Source organism: Mus caroli, chromosome 13 (assembly GCF_900094665.2).
Source record: "Mus caroli chromosome 13, CAROLI_EIJ_v1.1, whole genome shotgun sequence".
NCBI classification, from domain to species: domain Eukaryota; kingdom Metazoa; phylum Chordata; class Mammalia; order Rodentia; family Muridae; genus Mus; species Mus caroli.
In genome coordinates, this window is record NC_034582.1 from 89,294,890 (window position 1) to 89,319,675 (window position 24,786).

Sequence of the window (24,786 nt, forward strand, 5' to 3'; positions counted from 1 at the left end):
TTCCCGCCTCGGGTTGGGATCAGTGGAAAGTACAAGGCTGCCTGGATCTCTAGATTGCCTGTGGATCAGCTTACCTAAGGATGGTTGAACTTGAAGCCCCGTGTCCCCTCCTGCAGCAGCTTCCTCTGTACCCTAATCTGCACAGCTCTGGGTATATGACTTCTTTCACTGATGAGTCCCATCAAGAGTCTTCTACCCACTAAGTAAATTGGACTTATTAAAACACCCTAAAAAAAACCCACCACATTCATGTAATTAAGTAACATTTATTTTACATAAAACAATTTTCAAAGAATACATTTAAAAACCATCTAGATACTGATTTGATAGCATTACAAAAAAATTTAGAGGCACAATTGAAGTATTCAAATAAATGGTGCGGGTGAAGGTGGGGGTCTATACCTGTTGTCCACCGTGTTTCCTGTGACTCCCATACAGGAGCCTTCCTATGAGGCAGTAGTGCACTTTGAGTAAATTGAATAAATCACATAAAATATATACTTTTATACAGAAAGTGTTATTGTATCATCACTTTCAATTACTTATAAAAACTTCATTTGGAATTGCACAAAAGTTCTCCTTAAAACTGATAATTCCCAGAAGACAGGGCTTAGAACTCTATGTCTAAATAATTCCTTACAAATTAATTAGATCTCTATTTCTCCACAGATAGAAAACAATCTATGAAGAATTAATCATTTAAGTGGGACATTTAAAATTTCTTTTCATAGGAAAATAGGTTTATACATTTGTCCCTAGTCAGCTAAACTTTCTCCCCCCTACTTTAAAATAGATCACGGGGTATTAGAACTTTCCGAGGCAGTACCTGTGCCACAGTACTGTGTGTGTGTGTGTGTGTGTGTCCCCTCAGCCCATCTTGTCTATCCCTCTGCTGCAGTATCCAATTATCAAAAAGGCACGTGGCTACATTCTTCAGAACAGTTTTGGTCTTAAAAAAAATTCAGACACTTATAAGCCGTGATTCCAATCATGTTTTAAAACAAAAATACTAGACAAGCTCATTTCTCAAGGCAGGCAATAGAGAATCCACGAGTCCCTCGGCAGACAGCACGTCACTTTCCGTAGAACTTCTTGTTGAGCAGGTATATGAGAAGGTTCACGTTCACTTTCACCTTGTCGAACATTTTCATCACGGCCACCCCTTCATACTGCATCTGAAGTAAGTCCTGGAACCGAAGGGAAGGATGACATCGCAGTGTGACGTCATTGTTTAAAAACGGACTGGAAGAATCAATGATGAAATAGACCCGGCTGATCCAATAATCCCACTGTGGCTTCCAAAGCATTAGTCGGCTTAACAATACATGTGAGTGAGGACTTGGAATCCCGTGCCCTAGGCCTGGGGACTGTGCTATGGCAGCTCTGTGGTGAGAGCTGCATTTTAACAAGTTCCTAAGTGACAGTGAGTGGTGCTGTGGTCAGGACACACTTAGAGAATTACTGCTCTGCGTGGAAGAAAATGACTTTAATGATAGAGGGCTACAGTTATAATTTGGGGGTACAGAGCTAGTTTGTGTGTGAGAGCTTTTGGGCTTGAGCTTCAGCACTGGAAAAAAACTGCATGAAAGAAAATTATTATCCATTTAATATCAGACACGATTTTCATTTCAGTCTTACAATTAAAAAATTGTGTGTGTGTGTCCTTGCATGTGGAGGTCAGAGGACAACTTGTGAAAGTTCTCTCCTTCCACCATCTGAGTTCCAGGAATTAAACTCAGGGCTTTTGCAGCCCTGTTTGTTAGGTACTGTGTAATGCAGAGAGAGCCACACTGGCCTTCATCCCAGCTCACCTGAATATTGAGTTGCACCTTTTCCATCTCAACACCGAGGAATTTGGATCTGACGTCAAAGATGCCCATGTCCTCAGTAGCTATGATATCGAACATAACATTCTTAAACCTATTGAAGAGGAACAGTCAGACACGTGCAACCACAAGTAAACCACTATAGAAGAAAGAAGCGAACAGAGCCTCAACTCAGGATGAGAGAGCAAAGTAGTGTGACGATCCCAAGGCTGCCAAACACCCTGCATCATCTTCCACTACTGGGATCTGAGCGAGAATTTTTTTTTTTTAATTACAAAGGAACTAGCAGTTGTGATCTTTGGACATTGACTGATACCGCTGTTGGGACAGCAATGTTCATTAGGTAATAGTCTTTAGAGAAACTTCATGAGGTGAAAGGTGTATTCTCAGAGCTTATAGAATCAGTTGTTGTGGGTCAGGTCCTGGAAGGAGGAGGGAGTCAGAGAGAAGGCCACAGCCAAAGGACGACTTCTCTTGAGACAGGAGGGATATGCATTGAGGCTCATGATCTCTTGCAAAGGCAGAGCATGGTGTGCCTGCTGGGCCGTGCTCCCACCATTTCTGTTGGTCCTTCCACCTTAAATTCACACACTCCCAGCTTTGTGGGAGGTGGTTCTGACTAGGGGCTGTCACAGCTCATGGTTTTGAAATACAAACACTGTTTAGTAACTGCAGGTAACTCCTGCACCAAGATCAAAAGGCAGCCTTTCATGCTCACTGCTCTGTCTCAGTTCTTATGAAGGGACCAAGAGAGACCCTCAGATCCATACACTGGACAAACCCCAGGACACATAACTTCTGGATCCCCACCCTTCCCAGGACTGATCACATCAGTGCCTGATGCTGAAGGTCGGGTGGTGGGGTAAGACTAGTGATCTAGGCTAAGCCTTGCTAGAACAAACAGACCCTCCAAGCCACCAGGGACCACCGAGGAATGCTTAGTAACCGTGTGTGTGAGTGGAGGGCAGGCGTGTTCTCAGCAGATGCTGGCCTGTACTTACTGGTTGGTTTGAAGGTCATCTATGCCCAACAGGACACCTTTGTCATGTAGCTTTGCTGCTGTGTACCTCACTGGCTTCACTCTCTTCGTTCCTTTGGGTTCTGCTTTTCCATCCAGTTTAATTGATCTCCGAGAATTTCTGAGCAAAACAGAACAGACGACCTGTTGTCAAGATGTTCCTGACAGCACAGCCACCATGCCCAGAATGACCCCACTGCTGGAGGAGCGTGCGGGGTGGGGGTGGGGCGGGTAGGAGCTGTACTGATCTGCAGCAACTATGCCCAGAGTGACCCCACTGCTGGGAGGGGTGGGGCAGGGGTGTGTGTACTGATCTGCAATAGAAGGTGACAATTGTCCCCAGGCTTTGGAATCACTGTCCAACTGGATTTCCTAAGTGACTGAAGTTGGTATTTAAAATAAAAAGTATGCTGTGTTCTCAGGCATACCGAACTAAGTGTCTGTCTTAATAGTCACTGTAGGTAGCCCTGGAGGAACTACATGAACTTGCTGTTCCAAAGTGAAGGTATTAATACAACTAATTTAGCCCTGTTCCAAAATATGCTTTATACATATTATGCTCCAAATATATACTTTAAACCTATCAGTTTGTATTTTCCAAAATGAGCAGTTTCCATGGTGCTTTGAAATCAACGCATTCCTTTGCTATAAGTTATTTTCATTTAGCTTTTCAGAGCCACACCAGAGAAGATGGCATTCTCAATCCCGAGTTAAATAGGAGAAAATCAAGATCACAAACTATGAGAGACTCAGAACCCACATTAGGACTCAGAGTTCATATCTTAAAGTTGCTGTAATGCCCTGTGAAGCCAGACCACTAGGGATTATTTTTGACTGAAAGTTTGCTTGATTGATTTCTTCTTGGGTAGAGTGTTAAAAAAAAAAAAAAAAAAAAAAAAAAGACTTGCACAGTCTACAAGCAAATGAATGAAGACTGGGGCCGAGCTGGTAGATGAGGAGACTATCTCTTTTCTTCAGACTTCCTGTGAGTAATACTATCGATTTTCCTACAGAGTATCATTTCCTACTGCTCTTTATGCAGACGAAGGTTATCTGGAAACATTGTATCACACACTGAAATGGGTAATTAAACTTTAATCAGCATTGACCCAGTCTAGTGATAAGAATAATTATCAACAAAGAGTTGTCACTGAGAGTCATTATATTGTATATAAAAAAATTATAATTTGTGTACTAATGGATATGAGAGAGAGCCGCCAAAATTTGGTCTATTGTGTCAGGATTGACTTTAAAAAACATCAACATGGCCGGGCGGGGTGGTGCACGCCTTGGAGGCAGAGGCAAGTAGATTTCTGAGTTCGAGGCCAGCCTAGTCTACAAAGTGAGTTCCAGGACAGCCAGGGCTATACAGAGAAGCCCTGTCTCGAAAAACAAAAACAAAAACAAAACAAACAAACAAATCAACATGGACTTCTAAATCATTAAAGTTTAGATCATTAAGTTGTTTTGTGCAATTAGTAAATACCTGACTTGTCTAACACCATCAGGTAAACAAAATCCTGTTCATCATAAACAATCTCAAGTCAAGTAAACACATAGGTGCTGGATAGTTTTATGTTAAGTTGACTCATCTAAAGTCATTTGAGACCTTAAAGTCACTTTGAAGCCAATCTAGGAAAACCTCAATTGAGAAAACACCTCCATAAGATCAGCAGTAGGCAAGCCTGTAGGACATTTTCTTAATTAGTAATCAATGGCAGGGGTGGGATGGGGGTGGTGTGGTGGGGGTAAGCCCACTGTGGGTGGCGCCATCCCTAGGCTGGTGGCCCTGGGTTCTATAAGAAAGCAAGCTGAGCAAACCATGAGGAGCAAGCCAGTGAGCTGCACTCTTCTGTGTTCTCTGCTTCAGTTCCTGCCTCCAAGTTTCTACTTGAGTCCCCTCACTGATGGACTGTGATGAGGATATGCAAGCCAATAAAACCCTTTCCTCCCCAGCTGCTTTGGTCATGGTCTTTATCAGCAAATCGAAAGCAGACTAGAACAGTTCCAAACCAACCCAGGCCACCACCAGTACCGTAGTCTCCCCAAACAAAGCACAGCCCTGAGAACGGACACCAAGGGGATCTGAACTCACTTTCTTTTCAGGTTGTCTACACAGGTCTTGATGTAGGTGTCGTAATAATTAATTTGATCTTCATAAAACGCTGCCTTCTTATTAAGTGCGTTCAGGGTTTGCTGAAGTTTTGACAGCTCAGCTTTTCGAAGCTTGCGGTGGATTCTTTGATTTCGAATATCCTGAAACAGGTAAAAAGGCTTTATAATGATGGGCTGAAGCAAGCCTGCTTCTTGCTTCTTCTAACGACTGATACTTTAGAAGAAGAAAAAGCAGGCAGCAGGCCAGTGTATAACTGCTGATTATGGTTTATCTCAGGCACCTACCTCATCATATATATTAACACAACACAACACATTGTTATCACTTTCTGCCTCAGAACTGGAAAACGTCCAATTTGTATTTTAAGAGGGTTACTAAAGTTTATTTCCACCCCCCTCAGTGAGGGAAGTGGGCTGGGGAGATGGGTCAGTCAGTAAAGTGCTTTCCCAGGGACTTGAGTTCAGATCCCTAATATTCACATAAAAGCCTGGCATGGTGGTGCCTATGAGTAGCCCCAGAGCTGGGGGGCAGGGACAAGGAGACCTGTAGGGGGTGGGGGAGGTCATTGGCTAGCTAGTTAGCTAGCTGAATGTGCTGTGAAATTCAGGTTCCGGAGAGACTTGTCTCAAAACTAAGGTAGCAAGCTATGAAGAATGGCACCCAGTGTTAACCTCTGGATTTCATCAACCTACTCAGAGAAGAGTATAGACACACACACACACACACTTCACAGATACATATAAACACACATTTTACAGACATCCTCCCCCACTAAATTGGGAATCACCAAATAGTTTAAGAAAAAAAAAGCTTTTAGAAAGGCACAAAAGGCTGGGATGTAGTTCAGTTGGTAGAGTGCTTGCTTAACAGCATGCATGAAGCCCTGGGTCCGACAAATTAGGCATGATGGTGCACACCTGTCACCCCAGCACTCGGGAGGCTGAGGCAAGCAGTTCAGAAGTTCAAAGTGTTCCTGGAGGAGATGAAGAGCTAGAGAGCAACTGGGAAGACAGGAGACTCCATCACCAAGTTGGTAATGGAAAAGGGAATACAAAGAAAACATTAGCTGGAGAGATGGGATTTCTTCAGACTGCTTTGAATTTTCCTCTTTGAAGAATATTTTAAGCCCCAAAAGTTTATGTTTACATTGTATCTCCCTTTAGCGATGGCTCTCATGACTTGAGGAAGATTGAAAACTGAAAACTTACAATTGACATAAGATTCCATTTCTACAGCTCCACACTGAATTTGAACCACTAAGAACTAAAAAGACAGAGGAAAAAAAGAAAACTGTCTTTGTAATGAGCATATTTAGCCTTTTATCACTCCCTGGGCAATATAGAGTAGCACATATTTACACAGCACTTAGATTATATTTGGAATATATATATATATATATATATATATATACACACATACACACACACACACACATATATATATATATATATATATNACACACACACACACACATATATATATATATATATATATATATATATATATATATATATACACATACACACACACACACACATATGCATGCCATTATGATGGCACACACTGTTGGTCCCAGCCACTTCAGAGGCTGAGCCAGGAAGATGGCTTGAGCCCAGGGGTGAGTCAGTCTTGGCAACATGGTGAGACACATTTCATTTTACTTTTTAGTAAAACATGAGTGGGAGGATGTGAATAGCTCAAATGTAAACGTTCCACATTTCATATGAGAGATTCGAGCATCCATGTTATCAGCTGGAATCCTAAACCCAGTTCCCTTCAGATAGCAAGAAGATTTAAATAGAATACAGTTTTTTGTCTTCCGGCTCATAGATTATGAGAGTTGCATTAAAACTAAACTTGCAGATCTAGGTTTAAGACGTCATTTAGTAAGGGCTGGAGAGTTCTCAGTAGGTAAAAGCATTTGCCACGCAAGCCCAGTGACGTGTGTTTGAGGCCCAGAACCCATATAAAAACTCAGATGTGGCAGCATACAGCTGTTATTGCAGTGTTCCTTCTGTGAGATGGGAGCTGGGAACCAGAGTTGGCTGGAAGCTCGTGGGCCAGCTAGCCGGGAGGACTCTGCGCAGCAGACAAGAGAAACTCTGCCTCTAAAAGGTAGGCGTTGAGAACTCACAAAGGTTGTCCTATGACCTCCCTCCACACATACACTGCGGTACATATGTGCTGACACTCAGACTCACACATACACACACACACACACACACTCATGCTCTCTTTAAATAAAATTTAAAAGAATCCAGTAAACTATGAGAACATTTCCCTTGAGAATGGTGTCTGTTTCCCACTACGCTTCCTTAGTGAACAGATTAAAACCAACTGTTTCAGGAACTCCGAGGCAGATTCCCAAACACCTACTGAAAGAAAACTTCACTACTAAACAGAGACTCCTCAAACGTCAAACATTATGCTCAAAGAGAACTATTCTCCACCCAACTTTGAAAAGAAAGGGTGGCTTCTTTCCATTACTCAGGGCAGGAGAAATATCCCTTCTTGCTAAAGTGACCATCCCCTCCAGGGGATGACAGAGAGGGTGCCCCTCTAATCACTTAACTGCCTTTAAGCTCAGACCCACATGAATGTGTGCATTTGAGTCAAAAGAATGAAACATCATTTTTACCCAAATATGTCCTTCCTTATCCTCAGCAAACAGATCTCAACCACCTCCTGCTTCCTTGCACAAAGTTGAGATTACTTTCCCAGGAAACTCTCAAGTGAAAAAACAAAACAAAACCCGTGCCATGAGAAACAGAAACAAACCTTTGAGTCTGAGCTGGGGTAAGGCTCAACTGCTTCAAAGCAAATTTCCAGGGACATAGAGTTACCATCTCAATGGCAGCTCTGAAGAGCAATCAAGACTTTATGACAGGTAACAGTGAGGAAAACAGTATTTCCCAATGTCATAAAAAAAGCAAGCAAGCAAGCAAGCAAGCAAGCAAAAAAAAAAAAAAAACAACAACAACAACAACAAAAAAAACAACAAAAAAACAAGTAGCCCGTGGCTTAAAGTTATACCAACACTGCTTGTCACACCCCCAGAGTGGTCACCCTGGTGTGTTTGAACTCTCCTCCTGGCCTGGGGGAGCTGTATCAATTCCTTATAGAAGCCACAAACCCTTGAAACCTTTAAAAATTCTGAACACTAAGGAAAACAGGAACCCCGTATGTTCACATGAGTCCCCATGTCATCTCCCAGAATGCCCCACATGTGCCAACAAAGGTCTAGGTGGAAAAGAAAGATATTCCCAGACACCTTGGCAATCTCGTTGAGAATGTCTTGGTACTTGTTTTTGGAGGACACGTGTCCAGTCTGCTCCAGCGTCCGCAGATTCCTCTGAATTTTCCTCTTCTTTTGCTCGAGGGGCAGGCATGCATCTTCTATCACCGCTTGGCTCTGCTTCCCATCCTCCGGGGTCCTGGAGTCTACGATGGCACGGCTCTCCATGTCTTTGGCGTGCTCTAGTTCCTAAAGAGAGAATATCAACATGTCACTTTTCTTCTCATCCCTCCATGTCACAAATATGAAGTCTAAAGATTGGCACTTTGATGTGCTCTTCATGGTTTTGAAGGAAACTCTGAAAGAAAAACCATTTCCAATAAAAAAAAACAAACAAAAATAAGCAACAAACAAACAAACAAACACAAACAGCAAAAAAACAAAATTAAACAAGATGTAATACTGGACCTAATTTGGCCAAAGTTCAAAGGAGCTGTTTTCTTGCCTTAGTATAATCATTATTTTGTAATTCCCTGGATGAAGAATTTCTGGGTAGCCCAGTTGAGAAAATTAAAAGTACATTTTGTACTATCATGGGGCTGGCTCTGAGAGTCCACTGAGTTCGCACAAACCAGCCTCTCTAACAGAGATTCATAAGCCATTTAGCAGCAAGGCTGCCAGAGCGCTTCTTTCTCATCCCAGAATCCCTCTCTCCCAGTAAACTCAGCAGAGTGCCTCTGAACCACTGAGTAAAAATATTCCTGCAGATGACAGTTCCTAAGCGCATGGTGTGGACACAAATGAACGCTAGCCAGCCAGTCTGTCCAAGAAGACAGTAATACAAGGAGACAGGTGGTGTTCTATTTCACTGCACAGCAACCGACACCTCAGATCAATTCTATGATACAACTGTTATAGAGCAATAGGGCTTTGGGGAACAGAAATGGCTTACTGGGTCAGCAGGAAACAGCAATATACTTAGTACAATATACTTAATCTGTGTCAGGCACCACTGCATCCGTTTAGCATGCTCTTGCTTAGCCTCTGTTTCATTTAGTCTTCTCTGTGAATGAGAGATTACTTTACAGGTAAGGCAGCTAAGGCCCAGAAAGATTTCTAAGTGGACACAGTCACAAGCTAGGAGACATGAAGGTGTATGTGTCCAGGTATCTGTGAACGGTCTTTGTCACTAACTCATGCTACATCTGGGAAATATTGAAACAATTAGAGCTAAAAACAAAACCAAACCCTTTTATCTTAAATCAGTATATTTATATATCCAGATTGCTTAAAAACATCCACACATTTTCATACATAAGATGGCTTGAAGTTTTGATTTTTAAAAAAAATTAAATCTGCAGACAGAATGATTTCTTGGCAACCCATTACATTAAGAAGGACAGGAAATTTATGAGCACAACCCATTAAGAAGTAATTAGACAATTCTGTTAAATTGATTAGGAAGTGGCAGTTACTGGCACTAAAATAATAACACAGGGATTAATTGATTTATTTCAGAATGAACTGAGTAATTTTTTTCTTTTGTTGTTGTTGAGTCAGCCCAGCCTGGCCTTGGCCTCCTGAGCCTTCTGTCCAGTGCTGGTATTACAGGCACCTAATTAATGTAGCTCTGGCTATCCCGGAACTCATTATATAGAGCAGGCTAGCCTCAGACCACAGAAATTGTCTGTCTCTGCTTCCCAGATATAGGGATTAATGGCACTATGCCACAATGTCCAGTTTAATGATGCATCCTAAAAGATGTTAGTAAAATGTTTAATCTCAGACTGTCCTGAAACCTGAGTTGTGTGTAGCCATGTAAAGGCACCAGGACACCATGGCCTCAGACTCTCACTTTGGATGCATGTTTTTTATGTGAGAGATCTTCTCTCTTCTAAGTTAGCAGATATACAACAAGGATTTTGACATCCTATCCAACAGCATGGTTTCTTCACTGATGTATCCAGTCATCTACTGCATGACAAAGCTTATGGTTCATATCCAGAGACTCTGCACGTACAGAACTGGATTCCTACTGTAGAAAAAAAAATAACACCCAGTACACATTTGAGAAAGCATCTTCCACTTCTCTCCTACTGATATTCCATGTGGGCTTCAGATATGAAGTCCATCGTCTACACTAAGGGACTTCAGACATGTATGTTTCTATGTGACAGTGAATATTTGGTGTGGACACTAAGACCATCTGCCATCTATCTATTAACTTATTATTGTCCATGTGAACACCAGTCACCTGCTGCTCAGTTGCTGGGGTCTCTAAGATTTCAGTCAGCGTGCTCCCTGGCTGGTTCCGGGTCACATCAATGATCAGCTTTTTGGTCCTTAACAAAGGAGAAAAAAGAGACCGATGTTCAGACAGCAGTTAAGATACATAAAACTCTGGTTCTCTCATAGGAATACATTAAGCCGCTTCTGTGATTCCCTAAAGTGTTCTTGCGCAAAACGCCTAAGAGCCTGCAGATGCCAGATAAGCAGCGTCTGGGCTTTAGATGCTTAAGACAGTGATATTAGTCTCTCAGGACTGCACACAACTATGTCATAAGATTCCTGCTGCTGGAAAGGACATAGGAAGGCCTGCCTAACTGACTTCTGAGCCTATGGATACATCATATCTAAACTGCCTCGTTTGCTTCATCGAGAAAGGTATAAGCCAGTGTGAAGGCCAGTGGAAGCAGAAGTCACCTGTGAGCTTCAGGCTTTTGGTGAGCCCAGCAAAGGGACATAGAAGATTGGCAGATAGAGCCGTGTGTGTGTGTGTGTGTGTGTGTGTGTGTGTGTGTGTGTGTCCGCGCACGCCTGCACTTGTGTGCCTGCATGGAACCGAGAACAGGAGAGCTGTTCTAGACAAGTTCAGGGCTGACAAACCACCCTGGAAGTGCTGAACCATTCATTCTTCCATAGGTGCTCTTTAGCAACTGGCTGTCCCTTTTAATTAGGGGTTGGCTTATGTAATTACATCGAAGGTGGGGGCTGGGGATGTATCTCTGTAGAACAAGTGTGAGGCCCTAAATTCAAACCTTCATACTACGGAAGCCACACAGCAACAAGACAAAAACTCAAAAGGGCCAACGTTCTCATTTGATCACTGTTAGCCATGGTGGGAAGTGTTTTGTTTGAAAAAGGCTCTCATCTCCCAGAAGACAGAAACATCAACAGTAGTTGGTGAGCTACACACAGGTCAGAGCTGCTGCTTGCTCTTATCACAGCCCTGGTCCTCTACTGAATTTCAGTGCTGTCAAAGACAATAACTTTCTTCCTTAACCACAGCAGGAACTGTCCATGCAGCATGAAAGTGGAAATGAAAATAAGTCATATTCTGAAGCCACAAGGGTGGCTTTCTCCTGAATCAGTCCTGGTTAACCCCAAATGTGAGATTTTAAAAATGAGAGAAGATCCAGTAAGTCATTTGCAAATGTGGCCTTTCCCATTTCCTATTTATGCCACATCTTCACGAGAAGAGTGAGTGTGCGTGACAGACACAGCTTCCTCTTCTCCCTTCTCCAGGGTCTCTGCAGAGCCATTTCCTCTAGCCCCAGTGACCCTTGCCTGCTAGGGATTTTCAGGCTGTCTGAGAATGCACAACTAAAGACTCCAGAGAGTCAAATGTGGGTACACAGCTAATTATAGCCCCGTGGGAGATGGCAGTGTTCCTGAGGTGGCCAGGCCTCAGGAAGCTGCACGTCCCTTCCCACACACACACCCCAGCTCCCTCTAATCATCATCAGGAATGAATTAGACAGAGATTTAGCATCTAGCCCAGGCTGGCCTCAAATTTGTGATCCTAAATGTTTGTATTACAGGCACGCTCCCCCATGCCTGGCTTTCAGGCAGAAACACTGAGCTGAAAACAAAACCTTTGAATGACTTTAAAAAACCGTCGACCCTGAGTGATTCTTATTTGAAACAACGTTCTAGCAGCTACGTTCTGCTAATTAACAATTATGTGACATCATTTATATCAGCTTCCATCGCAACTGAAAACTATTTGCTCACGAGTTGCTGAAGGACAAATTGCACAAATAATTTTGTTTTTTGTTCTTGGAATTCTTAGATGACGTCAGGCCTGTGGAATTCATTGTCAAAGTTCTACCTTCACGGTCTATATCTAAGCCGGCACCTGCTTCAAGTGCAGGGATCTCAACTTCCCCTCCCTACTATGTGCTCAAGGGCACAGGGCATTGTGGACAGGCAGATCGGGCAGATCCAAGGCCACCTGGAGCTCCCTGCACCCCACCCCCTCACAGTTCCTGTTTGTGATTAATGAGCTGCGTGGGTCAGTGCAAATTATGTAATCCTTATAGGGTTTTTGTTTTGTTTTGTTTTGTTTTGTTTTAATTTTTAAAAGGGAAACAATTTGACAGAAAGACGTCATGTAAACAGCCCTTTGTGTTGCGGTCTGACAGATGGTGAGGAGCACACCTGTAACCATGGGAACTATGTTGCACAAGATGGCAGCTGCTGACCATCACGTCCCACTGAGCCCCTGAAACCTGGCTGGACCAGACGGACAGATGTGAGTGCAGGACACACATTCTAAGCTAAAGACTTAGCACAGATGCACAACGCCTCCTTAACAATCTCTTCCATTCATTTCTATAAGAAATGAAAATGTTTTTTAATACATTGAGTTAAATAGAACATAATTACTAAACAATTCTGCTCCCAACCAAAAAAAAAAAAATCACTGGCATATGAGAGTGGTGACAGACCTGTCAGTGACCCTGATCTGACCACTGCATATGGCACCCATGTATCGAAATGTCACACTACATTCTATAAATAGGAACACTCATCATGTGTCATCTTTTTAGATGTGTAAATAAACACTGGAAAAAATGGAAAGATGAGAAATGATTTCACATGATTCTTTCTAGAATGTGGCTTTTAGAACATTTAAGGTTCTATGTGTGGATCCTACTAAAAAAAAAATTTTTTTTTTTTTTTTGAAAATGCAATAGCCAAACATTCCATTCCCCAACTGGAAGCTAGTCGTCTAAAGATCTAGTTAGTCATAGGACCTCAGCACAAAGAGGCTGCTGGAAGACAGCCCACTGTCTGAAACACAGATGGAGCAACAGAGAGCTCCGAGGCCTAATGGGTAGACAAGCATCATCATCACACTTGGGGATCTAGCATTGCAGAAGCCAAAGCAAGCTGCCGGCCTGCATCATCCACAGCGCCTTATCCTCCTGTGGGAGTTACCTGTGCCTCCTACCATCCCTACCTCCTGTTTGTGCTGTGGATGAAACATAAACAAACTAAGCACATTCTCTACAACTGAGTCACAGCCCAAGGCACCGTCCCCTCTTCTAGCACCTTTCCAAGATAAAAGCCCCTGAGGTCTTTAAGGTCTCTAAACCTTTGCAGAATAACATCTATAGAGAGTTCCCAGTTTGGGTCACTGTTGTCAATGACATTCTGAAAGTGCCCTCCTCACCCAGGGCAAACGTAACTTTCTAGCTGTGCCTAGCCGACATGTTGTATACCAGCCTGTAGAGTATTCAACCATCTGTAAGACAGGCTCATCGAAACACAGAGAGGCCTCCGACTCTGGGAAGGAATTACTGAAGAAGAATGAAATCCACCGGGGAGTTTACTCATCAGAACTCGGCTTGTGGACAAGAGCACAGAGCAGGGCTGGGTAAAGGCTCCTAGGGCTGGCCTGTCCACGCATGGCTCCGGCTTTCTGCTTTACCGTGTGCCCAAGGTTGACAAGGCAGCGGTGCTTGTGGAAGTTCCAAAATACTTGGTAGTGTTTAAAATGTCAGTAATATCAGTAATATCAGTGTTGGCAGTGGTCCTCAAACATCACTTGGGCCACTGAGCATGTTGGCTGGGGTAAACTGAAGGTGAGGGAATGTCTCTGGTAGGATAATGGCTATTTAAGCTGAATCACAGGGAAGGAGAAAATTCTTAAGAGATGACAGTGTGAGCGATATCAAGCTAAGTAGGATTGGAAACCACAAATACTGGCTCAAGGTCAACACATAGTTCTGTGAAAAAGAGAGCTGAATAAAGTTATAAGGTCACATATTTTAAGAGGAAGTGTAGGCTATAGTGGTTGAGATTTACAGCTGTATAATTCTTTATAATTTAGAGATGTGATGGTGTCACTGCCCTGCAATAGTTTTCATTATTTTCTAGGGCTTCCGAGGCCCTGTGCCCTTAGGGATTGCAAAACTCTGTGATTAAGAGCATAGGCTCTGGAGGACTTAAAATTATCTGGATTTAAATCTTGATTCCAATTGGCGTGGTGCCCAGGGAAAAGTTTCCATCAGTTTCCATCCATCTTGCCCTTACTGTTCTTGTCCGTGAAATTCTGATGGTAGCCTCCATCCTCATGAGGTCCCTGAGAGTACTGTAAGATGCACACATGCATGCATGTACGCATGCACGCACGCGCGCACACACACACACACACACATGCACAGTTCTCCCTCCGTTCCTCTCTTCCTTTCTCCCCTTCCTCTATCACTCTCTTCTTTAGTCGATTTTTTCTTTCTTATTAATGTCCTTTTCTATTTTAGTTATTTTATAATTTTGTGTGTATAAGGGTTTTGCCTGCATGTATGTCTATGCAACACATGTATGTCTTTGGAGTTTGAAGGAGGGCACAAGGCCCCTGAGATTACAGATGGTTGTGAGAGTTTCTGTGTGGGCACTGTGAATCAAACACAATTCCTCTGCAAGAGCAACAAGTATTCTTAACTGCTGAGCCATCTCTTCAGTCCCAATGTCCTTTCCTATACAAAATCATATATAGCTATAAGACGCAAAACATATGCAAATCACAGATCTGCTAATATGAATATATAAAGGACACTTTCAACCCAGGGATAACAACTACTTCATTTAAAACTAGGTAAAGGGCTGGCGAGATGGCTCAGCAGGTAAGAGCACTGCCTGCTCTTCCAGAGGTCCTGAGTTCAAATCCCAGCAACCGCATGGTGGCGCACAACCATCCGTAAGGAGATCTAAAGACAGCTACAGTGTGCTTACATATAATAAATAAAATCTTTAAAAAATAAAATAAAATAAAATAAAACTAGGTAAAGTACTAGTTGTTTCCAGTACTGGGACCAAGGGCCCTATGGATGCTAGGGGTACAGTCACTGAGCCCTTAGGTGACATGCAACTGCTCACTAAGCACATGAGAAGAAGGTCAGCATCACTCATGAATGGGGAATCACAGATGCAAGCCCCAGCGAAATCCTCCGCCACACCCACTGCTGTGCTCAGTCGTGGAAGAAGGAAAGGGGAGGTGAGAATAACATAGAGTAAAATTTAGAAAACCCTTGTAGTTTGTGGAGAATATGACATGGCGTGACCACTGTGGGAAACATTTTGGTGGGCTGCCAAAAACTACACACAGGATTCCCATCTGAACCAGCAACTTTATGCCCAGGTATGCAACCAAAAGAAACGAAACGTGGTGTTTAAATAAAAACTTGTCCCGGATGTACATATAATAACACGGAGTCACAATATCTGAGAGGTGGAAACAACTCAAATGTCTGTGAACAGATGAAGTATTATTCAGCTGTAAAAAGGAATAAAATAACAGGACACCTTTAAAACATTACACAGGTAAGGGAAACCAGGCACAGAGGAGCATATGTTATATAATCCCTCTCTACAAACTTCCTAGAGTAGGTAAATTCGTAGAGATAGCACACTAGTGGTTGTAGGAGCTAAGGGCAAAGGGTCAGACTTGAGCAAACTAAAAACATGGATTCTGAAAATCGACAGTGTCGATGGTTGTATTATATTGTGAATGTCCTAAACAGTGTGCACTTTTAAAGGATTAGAGTAATATGTTTTAAGTTATATGTGTCTTAAAATCTCTGGCCAGCTCCATATAGCATGACCATGGAAGGAGGTACTATAAGCTGGCAGATGTGCTGGGGAGCTGAGTCTGCAGCCTGGGCCCAGGGCAGGAAAGGCAGCAGCACTTCCCAGCCCCGTCCCTTTCTAAACATGCCTCGCTTTTACGGGTTTGTTTGTAAAATGTGAATTCCAAGAATGTGCTGAACTGTGGTGACGCCTGTCTCCAATCAGTGAACATGCATGCGCTATTCACAATGATTTCATACTTTAGATGCCCCTAGGAACCATGATTCCTAGTCATCAGTGTAGACCTTACAGTTGACAGCACTGAGAAGATGGCATTCCAACAACAGACAGAACCAATTAAGAGGAAATTTCTTCCCGGTACTTATAAGGACAAAGTGTATGAGCTTGTGGGAGAGAGTTGGTCTGATTTCATTTGCATGGCAGAACCTCACCATCTGTCTTTCCAGTTATCTGGATAATTGACCGTTTCTTAGAGGCAGAAGGGTGGATACTTCTTCCTCCGGTCTGTCCTGAGCTGTCAGAAGTTCAGCACGACATGGTCCTGTCTTACAGCTGAGCCTGTGCCCTGGGGCTGCACTGGGCTCCCCACTGCCAGCCTCAAGCCTTGGAAGGCAGAGGTGGCGCTGGCCTCATGACTGCTGAGCCCAGACCCAGGCCACCCGTGGGGTTCTCAGGTGAATGAATCATGCCTTCCATGATTTGACAACAAAAGAAACAGATGTCACCAAAGCAACACAGATCCCAACACGGCATACCTAAGATGCTTGTGGCAGTTACACGACTAGTTGAGTGTCTGGTAAAAATCAAGAGAGACAGAATGCTTTCTCAGCCATATTAGCTGGGCTTTTGTCTCAAATGCAAATGTCAGCAGTTGGGACACAGAACTCAGGATGTGTGTGTGTAATGTCATATTAATGTGTAGTGGGTTTGGCTTAATGTTGCTTGTATTCTTATGTTAATTTGGGGTCCCCCCCAAAAAAAAACCTGTTTGCACAAGAGTCTACATGTCCCGCATGCAAGACACTTGAGGGACCCTCCCCCCCCCCCAGGTGGTTCTGACTGGTAGATAAAGTTGCCGGCAGCCAATGGTGGGGCAGGGCAGACAGAGGCAGGACTTTGAGGATTCCTGGACAAGGGACAGAGGAGAAGGAGAATGAGATCTGCCAGGCCTGGAGAAGGAGAAGCAGAGGAGAGTCACCATGCTTGAGGAGAGAGTAGGACAGAGTCATGGCTGCCACGTGAAGGAACTGGGAAAGAACAGCCTAAGAGGGCTGCCTTATTTGGTCAGGGAAGCTAAATTAGAATATAGGATTTAGTAAGTAATAACTCGGGATTATCAGTGGGAGGTAGATTAGCCAAGTGGAGGTGAGAAAGTGGCCCAACCATTGAGCTGTTTCAGGGATTACAAAATATAAAGGCTTATATGTGTGTCTTTCATCTGGGAATGCAGAACATTGGGGTGGGTAGCCTATAACGTGCCATTGGGATTTATTTAAATTATTTAACACTACATTAATGCATGCCTATTTGTCTGTGCACCTTTCCTATCCTTTGGTTTCTATCTCATCCCAGCATATGACTGCTCTATGTGCCCATACGCATATTTGTCTATGTAAGGTCTTGAGTACTGTGTTGTTCGGTAAGCATGAGCTTTTGATGTGTGCTTCTTTCATTTATAGTGTTTGGTGTGTGGGGGGGAAATCTCTCTTTCCTACCCTTCCTGCCAGAGAATTATGGGGCACAGGGATGAGAAAGACACTACTTGTTTTTAAATGTGAATGTTTCATTGAAGTCTGTGAGGGCAAGAGGAGTGAGACCCTACTGCCAACGGAACCACATGGAACACGGTGTGGATCTAGAAGCTTCATCCTTACTGGATTCCGTGCTGGAAGGGGTCACGCACACTACCACAAGTGGTCGTCCGTGCTCAGTGAGCCCTGTGAGCTCTGATAATATCTGGCCTGGCAAGACATGCTCAGTGGTGAAGTAGTGACCTGAACATTGTGAGAGCAGCCAATGTTTAATAGATTTATGGTCCACTCCACAAGATAGAGCCTGAATTTGGTAACATTGTTGGAATAAGAACCTATGGCTAGACAGTCCTAGGTCCTAGGCAAGAACCTACTACAGCCATTCTGCTAAATGGACACAGTTATTGGACCACAGCCTCTAGTAACCTATCATTTTAACTGCAGATTGAAGCATCTCTCAACACTTACCAGGGGTGCTTCTGTTTGTGGTAGATGATGCTCAACACAGAGACCCGCAGCTAAGGTTTAGAGAATAAGACACTACAGAATGTTCATCACTAAATGAAACACAAAACTACTATCACCAAAGGCTCAGTGTGGTGGTTTGAAAAGGTTTGGTCCCTATGTGTATGAATGAATTTGTACGAATGCATGGCCACAGGAATTGACATTATTAGTAGGTGTGGCCTTGTTAGAGTAGGTGTGGCCTTGGTGGAGAAAATGTGTCACTGTGGGGGGGGGGGCAGGCTTTGAGGTCTCTTATATGCTTGGGCTATGCCCAGTGTGACACTCAGTCTCTCCTTGCGGCCTGTGGAAAAGTCAGTTCTGTCTCCAGTATCATGTTGGCCTGCATGCTGCCATGTTCCTTACCATCTGAAACTATATGCCAGTCCCAATTAAATGTTGTCTTTTATAAGGGTTGCCATGTTTGTGGTGTCTCTTCATAGCCATAAAACCCAAACTAAGACAGTCAGTGATCATCGTGAATAAGGGGGTAAGAGTGTAAGAGCTGAATGTCATGGATGGCTGTCAAGCGCACAGGGTCTTTTGGATCGAGCCAGCGGTGCACATGAATGCACAGCGGTGGTCACAGTATGCACAAAGACCTGGGTAAGCCCTAGCCAGACAAATCTCCATTATGGAGAGGGTAGCTGGGCATGAAGTTCCACCCCTAGCTGGGGAGTTGTCAGCCACTGTTAGTGGCTAGGAGAGGAAGGGTCAGTTTTGTTTGAAGAATGTAACCCTAAGATGCCAATCACAGTCCTGGGGAAGACCACATCTTTGGGCAACACAAATTGGCCTTGATGGGAGGGAAGGAGAAGAGGACACAAAGTTGGGGAGGAAGAGAAGACAGGGATGGATCTGAGAAGAGAGGGGTGAGAGATTGAATGTAATCAAGTCATGTATGAAATTCTCAAGCGACTAATAAGATGTATATTAGAGAAGCAGGGCATAACTAGTCAATGTTTCTGAGCATGCCCAGGATTAATTTAATAAGGAATGAGCATAAACCCAGTCTCTCACATGTATCCCTTTTAACCTTGTTTTATACTAACAACAAAGTTGGGCTGGCTTTATAGACCATTCTAATATTTAGGTCCTCCCCCAAATGATCATCTGCTGGTTTGATGGATACATGCAATGTATTTCCATATTCACATACTTCTCAGTGGATTATGACCCACTTCTAAGTAACGCAGCCCCACTTGAGCCTTTGAGGGTCAGGCCATGCTGCTGCAGACATGGACCATTAGCCCCAGACTTACTTTATCATGAGGCTTCTGCCATCGATGGCCTCGCCATCTTTGACGTCATACTTGCTTGTCAAGGAAAGGGAAATCTCGGTTTTGGAGAGTTGATTTAATGTGTTTTCCTTGTTAGGGTCATTGGGGTCAACTGCTCCTTCCCCTGTAAGGAAAAAGAACAAAACAATGTTATTTTTCCAGCTCACTCCATGGTGACTGCCTCATACGACAAGATAAGGGTTCTAAGGAACAGAGCAGACTCAGGAATTAGATGGGAGATTTATGGGCCTCATAAAATCTGCATATTCTAGGACATCTGGACTGGATTTTAAAGCATTTGATTAAAAACCTTAAAATAATGTGGGGCATAAATATTCACAAAAGAACACACTTTAAAAAGGAAATCGTAAGTAAAAGAACCCGTTAGAAAACCCAGGACTGTGTCATATTTGGATGGGTTCACTTTTCATGTTTTCCTTCTTTGTGAAACAGATCTAAGTCCTTTCCATTGTCTCCAGGGCTTCAACAAGAACAGACTGTTCTGTATCCCAGGATGCAAGAAATTACAGACTTTTAAGGAGGGGAGTTCTGGGGGTTGAACCCAGGGCCCGTGCACACGTTAAACACGCGCTTTCCCACAGAGCAACACCCTGGCCCTGCACTAATGAGTTCTTCCTGTGTCAGTGAGGCAAAGGAGAATGTGTATCAGCTGCAGATAGTTTCATGCGTAGGGGGAAGCAGCCCTTGTCTACTTCCCCCTCAGTACTGAGACCCTGTCTGGCTTGACCCTGTGCAGGCCCGGAGTGTGCTGCCACAGTCTCTGTGAGTTCATATCTTCTCTTCTCTTATCTTTCTGCTGCTTCTTCATAGATCCCTGAGCCTCGAGGGGAGGGGTGTGATGGAGACATCCCATTTAGACCTGAGTGCTTCTAAGTCTCTCACTCTGCATATTGCCTACTTGTGGGTCTCTGTGTTAGTTCCCATCTGCTTCAAGGAAATCAGTTCCCTTCAATGGAGTCTCATTCAGTGGGCATATTAACCATACCATACAGAGGGCTGGTCAACACAAAATGAAGTCAAGAATATGTTTTTAGACTTTTGTCTAATATTGTTTTATTTGGACATCCTTTTTTTTTTTTTTTTGGTCTTATTGGTCTCTTGTTTATCTTAATTTTTGATTGTGTGTGTGTGTGTGCATGTGAACACGCACATGCGTGCATGTGTGTTGTGGGAGGGTTGTGTGTTTCCTTTTCTTTCTTTCTTTTTTTTTAAAGATAGAAAAACAATATAAAGTTTGGTGGTGGGGGGTGAAGAGGCTATAGGATCAACATGGGAGGGGAAAACATGTTTGACATATGTTGCATGGAAAGGTTTCTTTCCCCCAAAAGAAAAAAAAAAGACAATGGTAGTTATTATCCCTTAAATAAATGAGTGAGGACTGGAATACATTCTCACCGAGAAAGGACTCCACCGTGGGCACCTCCCCCAGAGACTCCAGCAGCTCGTTCAGCAGGTCACTCTTTTCAGTGGCAATGGCATCCTGATGTTCCAGCAGGAGCTAGACACAGAGCAACAAACACACAAGGCAGCAGTCAGTCTCCACGGCCACCTAGGCTCACAGGCTTCCGACTCTAGTGCCTCAGTGTTTCTCCCAGTATTGCTCACCTTTCCCTCTCTCTCCTCTGTCTCTGTCTCTGTCTCTGTCTCTGTCTCTCTCTCTCTCTCTCTGTCTCTCTCTGTCAAGATTCTCAGCATCCTAGCTGGGTTGACTATTGGTTGCTTCCCTTCACTCTAGGGCTAGAGGTCAGGGGGTTTGCTGTGAGATTTGTTAACCCCAGAGGCTACCCCCATGAAGCATCACCACCATGATGGTCTAAACATGAGCTGGACAAGGGCACAAGTAAACACACCAAAATGGACGGGGAAAGCCATGAAGCCTCAACCCACCCCAAGAATCATGGGCAACTGAGGAGTGTTTGGAACAGGAGAAATAGTCTTCCCCAGGGAAGAGTACATAGATATGCTGTCCAATACCCAAGCCAGCCCCCAAATCATACAAATAACATTACACAGACTGAGTAGGTCATATGTAGGAATATACATGTATGTATATTACATGCATTCAGTAGCAATTAAAGGAAAAGAAGAGGCTATGAATTTGAAAGAGAGCAAGGAGTATTTGAGGTTTGGAGGGAGGAAAGGGAGAAAGGTAATTTTATTATAAGCTTGAAGATACATAGCATTTATAAAACACTTTTATTTTTATTTTTAATTGTGTGTGTTTGTGTGTCTCTGTGTGTGGGTTTGTGCATGTGAGTAGTGTTTACAGAAGCCAGAGGAACTGCAGGCAGCTGGGAACTGATCTTGGGTCCTCTGCTAGAGCAGCACATGCTCTTAGCCACGGAGCCATCTCTTCAGCTCTGCTTAGATATTAAAAATAGTTCTGATGGTTATTAAAGTTACTGACACAGACATAGTTTCAACTTTTGTCTCACGGGGAAATGCCAGTGGCACATTGAGAAACTGTAGCAAGGGCTGGAGATGTAGCTTGCTTGAGTGCTCGCCTAGAGTGCACGGAGCCCTAGTGTGGATCCTAAGCACTGTATTACATGGGTGATCTGGTGCAGCCTGCAATCCCAGCACTAGGGATATGGAAGCAAGAGGAAGGCTTAAGGGCAGCCTAGGCCTTTTGACCCTAATTGGAATCATCAGCTGGGTCAAAATGGCCACCAAAGGGGAAACCTCATGTCCATTGTCTCCTCTGGGGACCATTCCCAGAGGTTTCTAGTAAAGTCAACTTTGACAAGCTCTGCTAAATTAGACAGAGGCTAACAAACATCATGCTGCATTCTAAATAGATTACAAGAGACCACGGTCCAATATACCCTCTGTGATGGTTTGTATATGCTTAGCCCACTATTAGGAGTGGCACTATTAGGAGTGGCCTTTTTGGAGTAGGTGTGTCATTGTGGGCATGGGTTTTAATACTCTGACCCTAGCTGCCTGGAATCCAGGCTTCAGATGAAGAGGTAGAACTCTCAGCTCCTCTTGTACCATGCCTGCCTGGACATTGCCATGTTCCCACTTTGATGAACCTGTAAGCCAGCTTCAATGAAATGTTGTCCATATAAGCGGTGTCTGTTCATAGCAGTAAAACCCTAAGACACCCACGTTGACCCAGTCTCCCCAGCTGGAGCCACTGTCCTGACTTCCTATTTTATTTACCAATCATCTTCAGATATTTGGAAAAAAAACTAAAAGAGGCTGAGGATGGTCCCTAGACCACAATACAGATGGCTTTTAAAGTCTTCCTGACAGGCTCAGCTACAGCAGAAGGTGTCGCTCCAAGTCCAAGCCTTGGCACCTGTCCTGAGGCCAAGGGCGATCCAGCAGAAGGAACAGGGGAGATTTGCCAGACCCCATCCCACCAGGGTCCAGCCAAAGTCAACTCTGCCAACAGGGGCCTGTTTTAAATGTGGCAAGGAAGGACACTGGTCCAGCTACTGCCCCAACCCTCAGCAGCCCACCAGGCCACGCCTATTCTGCCAGCAACCTAGCTACCAGAAGTCAGAGTGTCCTAATGTGGGCTCATTCTCTGTGCCCCGCCATGGCGGTCCAGCTCCATCAGCACAGGCACCTCAAACTCTTCCTGCCTTAAAGCTCCTTGACTTGGTTTAGGACTAACAGCACCAGGCTCAGGGACTTCCTCATCCCTGCAGAGTTCAGGGTGATGCTCCAGGTAGCAGGTAAGTCCATCACCTTCCTGGTGGACCCAGGGGCTACCTTCTCTGTCTTGACTACCCACTTGAGGCCCATGGTTCCATTACCAATTTCTGTTATGGGGGTAGATGGGACCCCCTCCATTCCACCCAAGACTATGCCACTTCCCTGTATTCTTGCAGAATGGTTTTTCTCACATTCTCTTCTGGTCATGCCCGTCTGTCCAGTACCTTTACTTGGCCGAGACAGCCTCAGCAGTTTGGAGCCACCGTCTCTCTAATCCTCATAACCTCTCTTGACACTCACAGATCCCTGCCTCAGACTACTCTGTCCCTACCCTGCTGGATCCTGTTGGCTCCCAGGTATGAGATATCTCCACCGTGGTAATTACTACCCACTGCCAGCCAGTCCTCATTCACTTTAAGCATTGGGGTCTCTTCCAGACCCCAATTTCCCATTTTAAAGACCCACCACTGTGGTCTCAAGCCCATTGTTACCTGGCTCCCATCTCAGGGATGAGTAATTCCTATTGACTCACCTTGTAACACCCTATTCTCCCTGTGTGTAAGCCCTCTGGTGCTTCCCGATTGGTTCAGGACCTCCACCTCATTAATGAGGGGTCATCCCAATCTACTCTGTGGTTAAGACCCTACACCCCCCTCTCTAACGTTCCTACAACTTCCTGGACCTAAAGGATGCTTTCTTCACTGCCCCCATTCATGCTGACTCTCTCCTGCCTTCACTTGGGGAGGAGCCTGAGACATGGGCAGAGAGGCAGCTTGCATGGACTGTCCTCTCTCAGGACTTTCAGGATAGCCCACACTTCTTTGGCCAGACTGTGCCCAGAACTGTGCCCAGAGGTCCATGTCCTTGTTTCTAAACTATCTTGGCTTCCTGGGATATGGCGTCTCACCATTTAAAGCTCAGCTATGCTCTCCCACCGTAATATACTTGGGCATTCAACTTAGCCAAATTTCTAAGACCCTCACCGCTGATGGAGTGTGGATTCTGAGAGAACTACAGCCTCCATGTTTGAGCCTGGTGGGATTCTTTAGGCATTTGAGCCCCAATTTTGCTATTATGGTTAAGCCAAGGAGACCTCCTACCTGCTGAGCTATATAGAGTTCACCGCCATTTTTTTCTTACTCCACAAATCCCTGCTTATCCCCTGGACAGGCTAAGAAACCCCATTTGCTCTTGTTCTCCAAATCCCACCCTGAAGAAGAAAATTCTGGGCTAACACATCATCTCTCCATGTCTCCGAGTCTGCCACTATCCCCCCATGAGTGCCCACCCAGGGGCTCAGCTTTTTACTTTGTATGGGCATCATCCCAACTCATAGCTCACAGGTCATTACCCTGAGCCTAAGACCCATAATCCCCCTTGCTTTAGCCCAGGCTTGTGACTTCACTGACTTCTGTCTACAAGATTGGTGAACCTGTCTGAGAGTGGCCTCTCAACAAACCTGCCTTTATACTCTCAGTTTCGCTTGAATTGGCT

At 44.2% G+C, this 24,786-nt stretch overlaps 1 protein-coding gene across 1 annotated transcript in view; it reads right to left on the reverse strand.

Moving 5' to 3' along the window:
* Window positions 1-250: 250 nt before the first annotated feature.
* Iqgap2 (IQ motif containing GTPase activating protein 2) overlaps window positions 251-24,786 on the reverse strand; it is a 259,748-nt gene continuing 235,212 nt past the window's right edge. The window contains exons 29-36 of the mRNA XM_021180833.2: window positions 21,022-21,124; window positions 19,588-19,729; window positions 10,450-10,537; window positions 8,232-8,444; window positions 4,940-5,100; window positions 2,828-2,965; window positions 1,812-1,920; window positions 251-1,187 (exon numbers count right to left, since the gene is read on the reverse strand). Of these exons, the coding sequence (XP_021036492.1) occupies window positions 1,074-1,187; window positions 1,812-1,920; window positions 2,828-2,965; window positions 4,940-5,100; window positions 8,232-8,444; window positions 10,450-10,537; window positions 19,588-19,729; window positions 21,022-21,124 (1,068 nt within the window). The 3' untranslated portion in view covers window positions 251-1,073. The remainder of the gene's footprint in view (window positions 1,188-1,811; window positions 1,921-2,827; window positions 2,966-4,939; window positions 5,101-8,231; window positions 8,445-10,449; window positions 10,538-19,587; window positions 19,730-21,021; window positions 21,125-24,786) is intronic.